The sequence below is a fragment of the Babylonia areolata genome, chromosome 17 (genome assembly GCF_041734735.1).
Source record: "Babylonia areolata isolate BAREFJ2019XMU chromosome 17, ASM4173473v1, whole genome shotgun sequence".
In the NCBI taxonomy this organism is placed as follows: Eukaryota; Metazoa; Mollusca; class Gastropoda; order Neogastropoda; family Buccinidae; genus Babylonia; species Babylonia areolata.
Genome location: NC_134892.1, coordinates 13,460,575 through 13,477,482, shown reverse-complemented (window position 1 = coordinate 13,477,482; position 16,908 = coordinate 13,460,575). Strand labels below are relative to the sequence as shown.

Genomic DNA, 16,908 nt, shown 5'->3' with positions numbered 1-16,908 from the left:
ACTGAATTATTTTACATACTTGATGATTCATTCTCTTTCTATATAATACTATATAAATAAATATTCATGTCTTTCTCAATGTTTCACAACATTTTATCATTTTAAATCAATAAAGCTTTTTCATGTGACCTCCACAGGGTTTCCTGAAATGAAGACGTCTTGAACAGCTTGAAGAAGTGAAAGCACAGCTGACATGACCATACTTGATTGGGTCTACTACATCAGAGCAAAGATGAAAGCATCTTTTTTGTTATTTTGAGAACACGCTTATGCTTTTAGCTCAGATCTTGTCAACATGCCACAGACGAACACTCCTCCCGACGGAAAAGAAGAAAGATACACAAGAAAGATCTGACAGATAAAACTGATGGACGGAGATGAAAAACACATAGTGATACTAACACGCACAGTACTTACAGCACAGTAATAGCAGGCTTTTCCCAATGCGCTTAGTTCTTTCAAGTTTGAGCAAAACCGTAATTTGAAAGTATGAGTCCAATGTCAACATGACATTCACCAAGAAATCACAAAATGTGCATCTATATTATATGACACTCACCAACAATGACAAAATGTGTGTACTGATATTACATGGCATTCACTGGCAAAAATGATTTGAAACAAAGTATCACATCCAATTACATTAACATGTCATTCACCAGCAAAGATATATTGCTTTGAAAACATTATCATTATAAGCATCACATACAACTAAGCACTGACCCACAAAAATAATGAGTTGAAACAATGAAAGTATCCAAAACTCAACATGACATTTACCAAACAAACGAACAATTGTGTTTACACACACACACACACACACACACACACACACACACAGAGGGAAATTTAATGTAAATGCACTAGTCATTTTTTGTTTAAACCATGTACCTGTAAACTGCAGGTTCTATGATATAATACAGGAAAGCACTGCAAACAAAAATCACATCTCCATCATAATCTTAGCAGGGTTTTTATCTTTTCAAAGTCATGCACAATTCACAACATGCTTCTGAAGTCAAACACTTCAAACCATAAACTGCCCACAGTGATAAACAATTTCAAGCAAAAATGCAAAATACATCCACCACAAAAAAAAACAAAAAAACAACTATCACCATCATCACTACGTATACCAACTGTACAAATGGCAATCAAACAGAATTCTACTTTAGTCAAATGCATGAAAATATTTGCATTGTAACAAGATCAGTCCCAAATCACCATAAAACATGAAGTTTAATCCTTTAGGAACACGACTCTAGGTTGGGAACATCACAACAAAACGTGAGGTTGAAATCCTTTTCAAAATTAGAGTTAGAAACACTGTGTTGTGTGTGTCAAAAGCAAAATTAATGCTACCACACATCATATTACACAAATGCAGGCAACATTCAAACTTTGCTCCCATGCATCACCATGTGCAAATCCATAAAAACACACGCATACGTTAGCATCAATATATGCACAAGCACATTCATGCACACAAGCGCCAGCACACATGCACACGTACACGCACGCACACACACACACACACACACAGACATGTCCATGTGTGCACAAACACACATTCACATTAAATCTTAAACCATTTTAATCTCAAATTACTCAATTTTCACTATTCCCATAAAAGCCTTTGAAATCAACCAGGTCATATATTTTCAATCACTTTCGATTATAGCCAAGTAAAGCACAGTTCAAACTTTAAAAAATATATAATAATAAAAATCAATCATTTCAAACATAATAAACAATAATAACTAAATCACACAGCAAATTTTTGTTTTTTGATTCTTAAGTCAATAATCAGCAAGAAGGCACAGGTGAACAAGGGATAATTTATAACAAAGCAAAAAGACAAATAATCATACAGGGTGAATGTGGGACCATGTAAACTGGGGAAAAATGCCAGGCACTTTTTCTTTTCAGTTAATCTGAAGCACACAAAAATGGAAAAAGCAAAACCAATGCAAAATGACATTTACATGAGCAATAAGAGCAGGTAAAAAAATAATAATTTTTTTTTTTTTTTTCAAAAACAAGGGGTGGGGAGAGAAATGGGGACTAAAATATAATTTTACAACATGCATTTTTTCAATGAAAAAAAAAAGAAGAATATTGTACGGGTTGAATAAGAAATTATATTTCATAACATGCACCTTGTATACTAATGATACATTGTGTGTTTGTGTGTGTGTGTGCTCGCATGGCATGTGTGTGTACATTGACCTATGATACTATGCATGCACACAAAAAAGACAGTCATAAATAGAAAAGCAAAATAAATGCAAAAGTTGAGATTATGGGTAAGGAATAAAAAATTTTAAAAAAAGAAAATAATATTCATATCATGCCTTGGTTTTTGTTGTCGTAATTGTTTGTTGTTTTTTTTTGTTTGCTTTATACAAAAACAGTACTGTGGGAGTGAAACGAGAAATTACATCTCCTAACATGCATCTTACCATTTACCAATGATACATGTGTGTGTGTGTGTGTGTGTGTTGTGTGTGAAACACAGAGAAAGAGAGACAGACAGACAGACAGACACACAGGCAGACAGACAGACAGACAGAAAAAGTCACAATGCAACAGGACATGTCAATCATTGTATGCTACTGTGACCTTTCACCTTTGACCTCTAATCTTTGACTTTCAAAAGGGTGTATGGTCCAGCTATAAACCAAACACTTTACCTAACCAACTTTGATGAAAACTGGCACAGAAAATCCAAGCCCTGCCTCTTGCACTCTGACATTTTGCGCCCTTCCCCTATCCCCCCAATCATCATGCCATTGTAAGACCCTGACCTTTGGCCCCTGACCCTGACTCTCTACAGTGTGTTATCACTGGCCATCAAAAAAAAAACCACAAAAAAAAACAACAACAACAAAAAACCACTGCACATCAAATTTGATGAAGACTGAATGCAAGATCTTATTTCTTGTAGTTGTACCATGCAAGCTTGTAATTTTTTTCTTCCCCCATAATTAACATACCTTTTTTCTTTTCTTTTTTTAATTCCATATTTCCTCTGTTCAATTTAACTTAAGTCTGTTTAATACTCGCCTTATGGGCATTCTCCTCTCAAAATTCTGCTTTAAAAATTGCAAGCATGCTTTCAGAGCAGTCACACAAAATGTGCATGTGCACATGCAACGATTGCATGTCCTTAAGTGTTGAAAAGAGAGGGGTGAGAGTGGGCAGTGGGGGGTGGAGGGTGTGGGGGTGGGGGGGGAGGAGGAGGAGACATGCACACATGCATAAGACATATTTTTTTGCGCACAGTGTATGCACAGGTGAAAAAAAAAATTGCATCACACACACGCACACACACGCACGCACGCACGCACGCACGCACGCACGCACGCACGCACGCACGCACGCACGCACGCACGCACGCACGCACGCACGCACGCACGCACGCACGCACGCACGCACGCACGCACGCACGCACGCACGCACGCACACACACACACACACACACACACACACACACACACACACACAAACTTGCAATCATCAGACAAGTAGCACACATGTATGAACAGGAAGGGTAAGAGTCCAAACTGGTGGCCTCAACCTAGATTTATCACAAATTAATAAGCACATGCTTCTGACATTCCATCTTCCTGAGAAGACTGAATAATCATACATGTATAATCTTCACTTGGAAATATACACAGGTACAGCATCTCAACCACCACACACACAAAAAAGGGATGAATTGAAAAAAAGTATATTTCTAAAATCATGCCCCCCAGAAACGCAACAATCTAATGCACTACCACAATTCCAAAAACTCTGCTATCAAGATGGATCATCAAAAAGTCTTGCAGTCATCTGGAAGCAATAACTCCACTCATTCAAGACAAACTAACGAAAACGTTCTATCGATCTTTAACAATTAACATGGCATTACCAGAGCTGAATGTTACAGATATAAATGATACACTATTTTGTTCATTATTTGACACTACAAGATATCCTAACAACAGCATCCACATTTTTAATTCTTTAGCTGGATATCAACATCATTACCATTAATCAAAGTCCTTAATTGATCAATTTTCACAGTTCTTTTTCTTCCTTTTTTTCATCCAACGCATCTTTCATTTTATAATCTTTATACTCATTTCCCTAAATAGGTCTAATTAGTCATTATTCTGGCAGAACCAAACTGCTTCCAGATGCCTGCGACAAAACAAAAACAAACAAACAAAAGTTCCACATTGTATAAATCAATTTACACTGCTCTCTAGTCAGTCACCATGCTGATCAATGTTCTAAGTGGCATAACTAAATCAATCACCATACTCATCAAAGTTCTACACAGTATCAAGTATGTAAAAATAACTATATCAATCACCATGCTGATCAATGCTCTAGGAGTAATAACTAAATCAATCGCCATGCTCATCAAAGTTCTACACAGTACTGTAAGAACTAAATCAATCAACATGCTGGTCGATGATATAGGAGTAATAACTAAATGAGTAAATCAATCGCCATGCTCATCAAAGTTCTGCCTAGAACTGCAATAACTGAATCGATCACCATGCTGGTCGATGCTCTAGGTGTGATAATAACAACAAATCACGGCAACCTTTCCAGAGCCAGGCATCAGCAGCAGCAGCGGCAGTAACAGCAGCAACATCACTCTATACACACACAATGCCCAAGGTGCCACACAGTGCAGAGACCGGGATGGATGGATGGTGGGGGGGCGGGGGGGGGGGAGCAGGGAGCAGAGGGGGGGAAGGAGAGATAAAGCCTCCTACCTCAGGTCGATCAGGGTCATTCGCCGGGGACGCAGGCAGGGCTTTTTGCGAGGCACCTGCGGGGTCCCATAGATGTTCTGCACGTCGAACATCCCCTGGGGCGTGGAGCCGGCGCTGCACATGATGGCTGGCACCCAGGGGGTGGGGGGGTCATGAGACTGACGGCCGCCTTGTTGCCTCCACACCCAGCAGCATCACACATCAACAACGTCACCCCGGCCCTTCTGGTCCGGTCAGCCAAACAACCGAATCATCATCACCTACGGAATAATCCTTTCCCGAACTCAAGGAGGAGTTCTGTGACGAAATTCCGAAAACGTCAGAAAGGTATCACCACCACCACATGTGTTCTGTTCATCATCACATGGAGTGAATTCTCTCCAAAACTGTGTGGAGTTCTGTGACGAAAATCCGACAATGTCAGAAAGGTATCACCACCACCACCACATGTGTTCTGTTCATCATCACATGGAGTGAATTCTCTCCAAAACTGTGTGGTGTTCTGTGACGAAATCCGAAATGTCAGAAAGGTATCACCACCAATTGCGTACTGCTTGTCATCACATGGGAGTGAATTCTTTCCCAAACTGTTGTGGAGTTCTGTGACGAAATCCGAAATGTCAGAAAGGTATCACCACCAACTGTGTACTGCTCGTCATCACATGGGCGTGAATTCTTTCCCAAACTGTTGTGGAGTTCTGTGACGAAATCCGAAATGTCAGAAAAGTATCACCACCACAATGTTCTATTCATCATCACACAGAGTGAATTCCTTCCAAAACGATGCGAGTTCTGTGACGAAATAAAAACAATATGTCAGAACGGTATCACCACGTGTGTTATGTTCAGGACAGTGACAGGTATCCCCACATGTGTACTGAACTGCTCAGGACAGTGACTAATTCCGGAGATGTCACACCTCAAACCTGCGATGTTTTAATATGACCATATCCGAAAAAACTCAAAGAAAAAATTTCTTTTAATATATATAAAATGTACACATGGTATTATGATGGCGATCACTTGTCATCCAAATGATTAGCTTCGATGAAATGCGAAAACATCAACAAGATGACCGACCCCACCAAAAAAATATCCACTTGTTCAGCCACTCAGGCACATCAAATCACACGACATCACATGACGCCGACTCAACCAACACAACTCTTTCCCTGCCTTGGACAAAACCACCACCTGAAAACAAAAGACATCCACAAAGTTGCCTTGTGAAGCACCACAACTGATCACTTCAAAAAATTCTCCAGGTCTGTCGCTACCTCAACCACAGAACCATTCTTTCTGGACACATTTTGTATCCTCCTGTGTCAACAGAACAATGCTGTGCTTCTTTCTCAGCTCTCAGGTGATGCCCGACTCGAGTCATGAAGAAGCGAAAAAAGAAATGATTGCTATCTCCCTGAGCAACAAACTTGGAAGGAAGATCAACATCACAGTTTCTTTTTTTTCTTCTTTTCTTTCACATCGCATACTTCCAAGTTCTGTGATTCGATGTTATTCCAGTTTGGCTGTAGTGTAATTATAATGTAATTGTAAGAAACCTTTTTTTTTTTTTTAAATCAATACTTAAATCAAGAAACACTGGGGCCTTCATAAAAACTTCAATATTCTTGCATCCTGTAAAAAAAAAAAAGGATACACCAAAAAGTGTGGCAACAACAATAACACAAAATCCAAAGCCTTCTCTCACACTGCCTACATAAACCTTTGGGTAGCATCAGCTCAACAAACTCTTTGGATGAATGTTATGCACTGGCAAAAATATCAAATCGCTATTTTTCCTTTCTCTTGTTTGTTTTTAATATCTGCAACACAAAACAAATTACTTGAAAAAAAATTTTCACTCCTGACTGAAAATAAAACAAAATGATTTTTCTAAAATGTTAAGGAAAGAAGAGGACAGAGTCTAAATTTCCAGACTCATAATCAAAATAAATAAGGTAATAACAATAGTTTTTGTTATTTGTTGTTGCTGTTTTTAAGAATCCATGCATAGATTTACACACTCCTCTTTGACCATGTCTCCACAGTCCCAGCACCACAACCAACCAAGACTGACAGAATACAACGGAAAAACAACAGTTCAGTTACTTCAAAGGAAAAATAGACTCCGAGTGACAGCACAGACAGGGAAAGTAAGAGAGAGAAACCTTTCAGTGTGCAGAAAGGGACAGACATAAAGAAGCAGTGAACAGGATTTGCAGAGAGAATTAAGGCCAAAGAGAAGAAGAAAGCACCTCTCTCTTTCACACACACACACACACACACACACACACACACACAAAAGTCACAAGTGCACGCTTAAAACACAAGACACACTGATACCGAGAGGGGAGAGAACTAAAGTAACCAGGACACACTCAAAGCAAAAGACAGACTAACAGTGACACAGTGTGATAGAGAACACAGTAACCCGTATACAATCAACAACACAAAAACAGACTCAGGGATAAGAAAAAGAAGACGTAACCAGAACACACTCAACACGTGAGACATATTGATACTGATACTGCGACAGAGAAAATAATTAACTTGGACACACTCAAAACATAAAGACGGATAAGAGAGAAAAGAAGAAAGAAAAAGAAGCCAGAACACACTCAACACATAAGACATACTGAGAGAGAAAACAAGTAACCAAAAACACTCTCAACACATATGACAGACTGAGACAGAAAAGATCAATCATAAAGTAACCAGTGCACATTCAACACACATAAGACAGACTGAGAGAGGAAAGAACCAGTACGCACTCAACACATGAGAAACAGAGAGAAGAAACTTGAAAGAAGTTGAAGTAACCAGGACACACTCAACATTTTTAAAGACCAGACTGAGTGAGAAAAGAAGTAACCAGTACACACCCAACACAAAAGAAAAAGACAGACAGAACACAAGTAACCAGGACACACTCAATGCATAAGACCGACATAGAGACTAAAACACAGCAGAAGTAACCAGGACACACTCAACATTTTTTAAAGACAGACCTAGTGAGAAAAGAAATAACCAGTAAACACCCAACACAAAAGAAAAAGACAGACAGAACACAAGTAACCAGGACACACTCAATGCTTAAGACCGACCGACATAGAGACTAAAACACAGCAGAAGTAACCAGGACACACTCAACATTTTTTAAAGACAGACCTAGAGAGAAAAGAAGTAACCAGTACACACCCAACACAAAAGAAAAAGACTGAGAGAGAACAGAAGTAACCAAGACACGCTCAATGCATAAGACAAACACAGAGACTGGAACACCGTAGAAATAACCAGAACACACTCAACACAAAAGACTGATATGTTAAAGTCTCAAATCCCTGAACTGAAATCATCTTCAGTGTTGACGATCTTCAGCAGTCCATTGCTGATGTACGACTTTTTCAACTCCTTGTTAAATAGTCCAGTTGGTTTGCCGTTATAGTTGTTAGTTTTTCATTAGAAATAAGTTATATTGTTATGATTTATTGTTTATTTTTTAAACAAAACTTAAATCAATAATTTTCACACACACACACACTTTCACTTATTCGTATGCGTACACAGTAATTCCCCCCCCCTCTTCCCACTCGATTTTTTTTCTTTCCCTCGTCTAATATCACTTACAGTGAAAAGACGTTAAACTAAAGAACGAACGAAAGATTGAGAGATAAATAAATAAAAGTTACTTGGACACACTCAACACATAAGACAGATAAGAGAGAGAATAAAATAAAAATAACCAGCACACACTCAAAACATAAGACAAACTGAGAATGAACAAAATTAAGCAACCAACCAGTACTGACACTTTCACTTAAAGCATAAGAGACTGAGTGAGTGAGGGAAGGGAGAAGAGACACTTTCACACACTGGAGAGAGAGAGAGAGCGGGCGGAGGGGGAGAGAGGGTGAAGGAAGAGATGGAATAACTGGAACTGGAAAAGAGACACAGAATAACTGGAACTGGAAAGGGACAGACTGACAAAAGGCAAGGGAACAAGAAACTGAAGAGAAATACAGACAGACAGACTGGGAGAGAAAGATGGGGAGAGGAGGAGAGAGAGAGAGAGAGAGTGACAGAAACAGAGACAGAGAGACAGACAGAGAGAGAGTGACAGAGACAGAGAAAGGGGGGGTTGAGATGGGATGGTGGACATCAAGAGACTGGGGCGAGAAAGTCTGCGGGAGGGAGAGAGGGAAGAATGGAAAAAGTGAGAGATAACCTGAAGAGAGACAGATAGACAGACAGATGGACAAATACAGGAAAAAAAAAGAAGTAAAAGACAATCTCTAAAACACATCAAATACGCCATGATAAAAAGATGAGAAAGAAAAAAAAGAAGAAGAAGGAGGAAAGAAATCTGCAGCTGCCTGCGCTTGAATACACACAGGCAGAAAATCGAGCAGCCGATTCTCTCTCACTCTCGACAAACATGGCAATGAATGCTGCACACATGCACAGTGCACACAGGTGTAACCGGTAACCGGCACACTTTACGCTTCTCTTCAACACCAGTGTGCGTGTCTTTTATTTTACTTTCTGTCGCCCTTTTCTTTCTGACAATACTGCATACCATTAAACCCAAAATCTTTTTTTTTCTTTTTTTTTTTGAGAATGCTGTTTATTTACTGGTGTACATATCTTTAAAAAAAAAAAAAAATTGTCATTACCAAAAACATTACAATCCAGCACCTACAATTTTCCTTATGAGACATTTTTTTTTCTCAAAACCACACTTTTTCCTGAGAAATAAAGAAAAGAAGAAAAAAAACAGCAGTAGCCCAAACAATTCACCAGGAACTTATATTCTCTTTCTAAAAAGTTACTCTCAATACTACTTATCAGATTCTTAGGTATATTTTTTACTATTCTACAATTTTTAATGTTTTCCTCTCTCTCTTTCCAAAGTACACATATACACTAATACACACACAAAACACACATTGGCCCATACATCCCAATAATCAAAGGTATAAAATGTGCATTATAAGCATGTTCCAAATCGATACAAAACTTCCCTTTTTTCCTACACAAATCACAACAGACCAAATGCATTAATACGACCAGTACCACTTCTGATAAAAATTAATCAATTTAAAACAAACTCTCTTATGTAAGTTTGTGCCTGCCTATGTGTGCGTATGTGTTAGGGTAGCTGTTAGATACACATGTATGTTAAAATGTATGTATGCAGTGTGTGTGTGTGCGTGCGTGCGTGCGTGCGTGTGTGTGTGTGTGTGTGTGTGTGTGTGTGTGTGTGTGTGTGTGTGTGTGTGGTCACATTTTGGTGTGTGTATGTAACATAGATATAATGTTTTATGTTATCAAAAGCGTTTTTGTAAAGCACCTAGAGCAGATTTCTGGATAGTGTGCTATATAAGTATCCATTATTATTATTATTATTATAAACTCTCAAGCACTTCATGAACTGTTTCTGCAACTGTGTTAACTAATGACTGATTTTTTTTTTTTTTTTTTACTGAAACAAGGAAAAAAATACACATATTTACCCCAAAAGTGCACGCATACACACACAGTGACATACACAACACATAAGCACACATACATACACATGCACACACTGTACTCTATCTCTCTCACTTGCTCATGCACATACGCACACGCACACACACACACAAATGCCCACACACATATCCACACACTCTCTCTCTCTCTCTCTGACAGAGAGCCAGGCTACAGAAATAAGTGCCAGAAGAAGTCTCCACATCCGCTTATGTTTCTATTCTGGAGCTTCTGAAATGTTCCGAGGAAGCCAAGGACTCCACATCAATCCCTCTCTCTCTCTCAGGAAAAGGAAGTATGAAACACACACACAGGTTCACAAGAAATGAGAGAGAGAATGGGAGAGAGAGATGGCAGATGGGAAGAGAGAGAAGGGACAGAAAGAGAAGTAGACTAAGATAGAAAACAGAGGGAGGGAGAGTGAGAGGAGGGAGGGAGAGTGAGAGAACTGAGAGAAGTGAAGAGACAGTAAGCGAGTGAGAGAGAGAGAGAGAGAGAGAAGGGAGGAGAGAGTGAGAGAGACAGAGAAGGGAGGTGAGAGAGAGAGAGAGCAAGAGAAAGAGTGACTGGATGAGGAAGTAAATTCAGGGGGATTTGGGGGAGGGGCTGGGTCACTGGCACACAGACATGAACAAAATAAATAAAAGTGTATGCCAACACATGCATGCGCATATGACCTTCACACACACGTGTACACACACACAAGCACGCACGTGCGCACATGCACGTGCGTGCACACATGCATATGTACACACACACACACACAAGGACACAGAGAAACAGATCAACTCCACCATACCAAACGATTTTTAACACACTCCACCTCTCACCGACTTACCGCCCCCCCACTCCACTCAAGCAAGAAGCCAGTTTGCTATCCACATTACAAGAACCTTCCAGCTACACACAAGTGATGACATATCAAGGAGTTCTCATACATTTAAATCCTTTGCCTCACCCACCAACCCACCCATCCTGCCCCCCCCCCCCCCTCAACCCCCCTCACCACCAGATTCTCAACAGATCCACTCAATCTGTCATGCTCAATATTTATCAAAATAAATTTGACACATCTTGGAAACCCTAAGATTTAGTGATCGCCTCCCTTCCCCCTCTCCTCTCCCACACCCCTCTTAAATTTTTTTTTTTTTTTCATAAAAAAAACTTTTCTGCAATCAACCATAATCCCTGCTTTTTTTTCCATAATTTTCTGTCAATTCATTTAGCACACACACACATACACACAAAAAAAAAGAAGACAAAAAGGAACAAAACATTTCCCTCAATCCACCATCATCTTGACAAGATGCCATGGCAGAAACCAGGCGTTGGACCTCTAGAGATCCAGGGTTCACCAGTAACCAGGGTTCAACGCCCCATTTCAGCATGGTGCCGTTTCCTTGGGAATGTCAGTTTACTCAGATTTTCTTCACTCCACCCAGATGTGAACGGGTACCCGACTTCAGTTGGGGAAGGTTAACTCTTTCCATACGAATGGCGAAAGAGACACAGCGTTTCACCCCAATTACCATCATCAAAATATTGTAAGCTGAAGGCTCTTATACTGAAGAGGTGAATGCTGACAAAGAATACCACAATTCTGACGACGGAAGCTCAAGGTTGGGTCATTCAGACGCCCACTGGACATCCGAGGGGTCTGTGTAGAGGAGAAGAGAGGACTGGCCGTACTGAGTGAGTTAAAACAGCCGAAGGAGAAAGATCAAGCTCCGCCTTCTTGAACCAAGCACTAGACACAGCGAATATGAATCCACTGACTCAAAGGCCATGGCACTTATTAACCTTTTTTCTTTCTTTTTTTTTTTTTTCTCTCAGAACATTTGTAGTCTTTCTATCATTTGTGACCTGTACATACATAAACATCTAAAGATTTGGAAGTGATAATAGATAACAAAAATCATCCCTAGCAATCATCCTCTCACAAACTTTTCCATTACACCTTCCCTGCCAATGTCACCATTTTTCAAGACAAATTTCTACTCAGCTGATAAACACCGATTTTCATAGTAGCTTTGTTTTTTCTCCTTTGATTGAATCAGAAATAACTTGAGGATTCCCGACTTGGCTGAATTTAATGAAACAAAGGAGAGCGTGACAGCCAAGCTGTTAGAGCGTCGGACTTTCAATCTGTGAGGGTCCAGGTGTCGATCATGGTGTTGGTGGTACCTCATGGATTACAATGTGGATATTTTTCCCATCTCCCAGGTCAACAGGTGTGCAGACCTGCTAATTCCTTAATAATCCCCTCCGCAAAAGTTCAAGTATGCTCGTCACTTATACCGTAATCCATGTCAGTGTTCAGCTTATCAAATTAAGTTTTCCTTACATAACAGTCAGTAACAGAAGATGGCAAAGCAATTATTTCAGTAATTCCAAAGCGTGTTAGGCTTCTGTCCAGGTCCTGCGAATTACATCAGGCTTTTTTTCACACAATGAAGAGTAACAGAAGTCAGTAAAAACGGTGCTTCAGTTCAACTTTCCAAAGGATGTTCAGCTGCTGAGCACTTGCACATGGTTTTTCACTTAGATATTGTTAGATATTCTTAGATATTAGATATTCTCACACAACAATGTGTCCTGTCTTGTAACAGGAGACTGTAAAACTTGTAACAGGAGACTGTAAAACAATCAAATAATTCCAAAGGGCGTTCCACTTCTCTCATTGTCCTCCACAAAAGTTATTCAATAAAATTTTCTCAAACAACAACCAGTATCAGAAGGTAGTTGAACAATATCAAAATAATTCTAATGCTTGATATCTATGTAAATCTTCAAAAGCTCAACGTTAATTTAAATGATTCCAAAGTTTGACGTCCCTCATGACATCCCAGAGTTACTAAACTGGGGTTTTTTTTCACACACACACAAGAACACCACCAAAAATATCACTGTTATCGTTCACGCTCAAGCATTCTGCAACAATTTCCCCCCCAGTTCTTCTGGAAAGTCTATTCTGACCTCTCTCTCCTTTGTTCAGTTTAGTCTGAAGTGTGATGCAAATAGTGACCGATCAGCTTTCTGCCCTATTGTATGTATCCAACTCAGAGCGACACAACAACAGTGTGCTGCTGCAGTGTAGCAGCCTTGAGACCGTGCTCGAAAACACTCAGTGACCTAACACATCAAGTGCTGTGTGTCAAGAAGCGGAGAGGCCATGTCCTCTTCTCCCCAGCTGTTTTAGTGTTCAGTTCACCCACCACGTCAATAGGTCTGGGTCAGGGGAGGGGGGAGTCGGGGGGGTGGGTGGGGGGGTGGGGGGCCCAAAAGGGCAGGATACATCACACAATCAACTGAAATGTACAAACTAAGAATCAATGCACACAAAAAAAGGCTTCCAATATAATGTGAGCAAAACGTGCGAGTGACCCCCTCATTTCACCCCTGCTTCTATCCTTTTTTTTTCCCCCAGAATCAAAATAAATCATCCAATATCATCCTTAAAAAAAGAAATTGTGAATGTGACATACACCCACACACAAAATAATGAATATTAATTTATTTATCCGAAAACAAAAATGTTTATCAATAAGTCTGTGTACCAGGCCAAATCAGCTCAAGCCACCAGGTCAAATCAGCTCAAGCCATCAATAATCAACAACTTCTTGTTGTAGTCTAGAACGGTGGAAGAATGGTGAAGACACTTGTAGTATGCCAAAACAGCGTCTGTGATGGTCTGGGTTTGAATCCTGGTCTTGCTCTTTCTCCAAAGGTTTGACTTGAAAATCATACTGACCAGTCAATCGGATGAGAGACCACAAAGTCATGTGAGCAGCATGCATCTGACACACCCCTGGAAAAAAAAAAAAAACCCTGTGGCAACATAAGTGTTGTCCTCTGGCAAACTTATGTAAAAGAACTCCACTCTGATTCTGTGACAGGTAAACGTGTGTGTGTGTGTGTGTGTGTGTGTGCATGTACTCATGGCATAACCAAGCGCAACTGGTTATGCTGCTGGTTAGGCATCTGCCAAGCTGATGTGGTATTTGTATTTGTATGTCTTTTTTCATCACAACTGATTTCTCTGTGTGAAATTCGGGCTGCTCTCCCCAGGAAGAGCACATCGCTATACAGCAGCGCCACCCTTTTTTTTTTTTTTTCCTGCGTGCAGTTTTATTTGGTTTTTTTTCCTGTCGAAGTGGAGTTTTCTACAGAATTTTGCCAGAAACCACCCTTTTGATGCCGTGGGTTCTTTTACGTGCACTAAGTGCATGCTGCACACAGGACCTCGGTTTATCGTCTCATCCGAATGACTAGCGTCCAGACCACCACCACAGGTCTAGTGGATTCTCTCGCTTCCTAGGCGGACGCGTTACCTCTAGGCCATCACTCCACATAGCGTGCAGCGTTTATATGGATTTGTCTGAACTCGGTGATGTCTCTGTGAGACACTGAAACAAATCTTGTGGTGTGCATGATCATTGTCTTAATGACAATGTCACAAACTTGTTACAAGCAACTACAGACAGAAAGCATTTCGTTTGTCAATCCTGCTGATACTGGGCACAAAACACTGCGACATTTTACAAAGCAATACAAAAGCTTGCACTTCTTTTGGGCACCAACAATTAGCATGCACACATTCTGTCACAAAACGGGGAAAAAAACAACAACAAAAAACAATCTCTCTCTCTCTCTCTCTCTCTCGTTCTCTCTTTCTCTCTCTGTGTATCACACAGACTCTCTGTGATTGCTTATTATGTACCTCACATTCATCCACCAACATCAAGAAATAACTCGTAAAAGCTATGTCTCTCTCATTTCCCACCCCCACCCCCTCCTTTCAAACCCCGCTGTCAGTCCTCTTTCTCCCCTTTCTATTGCTTCAGTAATGCTTCGATACCACATTAAAACTTTTGTGTGTGACCCATTTCTTTGTAATGGGCCTGAGGCCTATCAAACAACCACCCACCCCCCCTCTCTCTCTTTCTCCCCCCATGCATCTCAATCATTGAAAAAAACCGTTCCTGCTCTCTCTCTGCCTAAAATCCCAATCACTGAATAAAAACCCTCCCTCTCTCTGTGCCTAAAATCTTAATCACTGAAGAAAAACGGTCACGGTTCTCTGTGTGTGTGTGTGTGGGTGTGTGTGTGTGTGCGCGCGCGCGCGCGCGCCTAAAATCTTAACCACTGAAGAAATACGTTCAGTTCTCTCTCTCTCTCTCGCTCCCCCCCACCCTCACCCCCACCTCCCCCATGGCATCTCTCTATCGCATTACCCCCTTTCTCTCCCCCACTCTGACCCCCTCCCTCGGCCTCCCCTGCCCCCCCCCCCCCCCGCGCCCATTTTCATCACTCACAGCCTCTTGCAACTTTCACTCAGTCCCCCGAAGTGCAACATCAACAGCAGCAGCTGTCCGTTTCAAGTGGTGGTACACCCAGCCCGACCAAACATGACGGATGCCGAATGAAGAAGACAGACGCAAGAGATAGACGAGAGACAGAGGAGAGTGGGTGGGAGGGAGGGAAGGAGGGAAGGAAGGAAGGGGATGGAGGGAGGGGAGAGGTGAGATGGAGAGAGCGAGAGAGCGGAAGACAGGCCCATTGTTGTTTCCACCCCATCCCCATCCCCCCCCTTCCCACCTCACCCCACCCACCCACCCCCCTTCTCACAGCAAGGGAAGCCGGCAGGATGTCGATGTCGGTACAGGACACGCCACTCTTGACCTTTCTTATTATCACACCACTTCTCCCTCCCACCCCCCACAACCACCCCCCACCCCCACCCCTCTCTCTCGATCTCTGGATCCAAGGCTACTGATATGAGTCACTTTGTCACTTGTACTGCAGATGCTGCATACATGTATCAACTTTGCCCTGCGCTACTATTTACAACGCTGTGCGTGTGGAAGGACTGGACTACACACCCCAAAGAAGAAGGAAGACAACACAACCAGTCATTGTTCATTGTCAACCAGTCACGGTTTCTGTTCTGCTGAAAAATTTTCCGGTCAGGAGAGAGAGAGACACCGAGAGAAAGAGGGAGAGAGAGAGATCATACGGTTTCTGTTCAGCTGAAATAATTCCTGTCACTCATGAATATGAGAGAGAGAGAGAGACAGAGAGAGAGACAGAGACAGACAGACAGACAGAGACAGAGAGACAGAGATAGAGACAGAGAGACTCCTTGCTGCCTTGCCAATAACGTTGTGACGGGCCCGTTGTGACCGTCTCACATTATTAGCAAGTGTATGAAAGGCTGTTAACTTACGACAATCATTATGCTGCAAAAACAATCTACTGTATTTGTTACTGTTGTTTGTGTTGTTTTCATTGTTAAAATATAATCTGCACACACACACACACACACACACACACACACACACACACACACACACCTCAACCTTCACACACATGAAATACTTGGCGATAAACTGCCGCAGGGCAGAATACAAGACAGGAAGGGACAGGACACGGCCACACACACAGGGCACTACAGGGACACGTATGACAATGGACGAGTTTCAGTTTCAAAAAACTCTAAGTGTGCTTACTGATACATATTATATGCTACACCACATCTGTAAAAACCCAACACGCTGGTCACGCCGTGACAGCCTACCCAAGCTTTTTGTGGTAAATATTATCC

The 16,908-nt window shown here is 41.2% G+C and overlaps 1 protein-coding gene across 2 annotated transcripts in view; it reads right to left on the bottom strand.

Moving 5' to 3' along the window:
- Positions 1–16,908, bottom strand: part of LOC143291666 (uncharacterized) — a 120,584-nt gene that overhangs the window by 69,409 nt on the left and 34,267 nt on the right. For both annotated transcript variants that reach the window (XM_076601665.1, XM_076601666.1), the window contains exon 2: positions 4,779–5,570. In XM_076601665.1, the coding sequence (XP_076457780.1) occupies positions 4,779–4,900 (122 nt within the window). In that variant the 5' untranslated portion in view covers positions 4,901–5,570. The remainder of the gene's footprint in view (positions 1–4,778; positions 5,571–16,908) is intronic.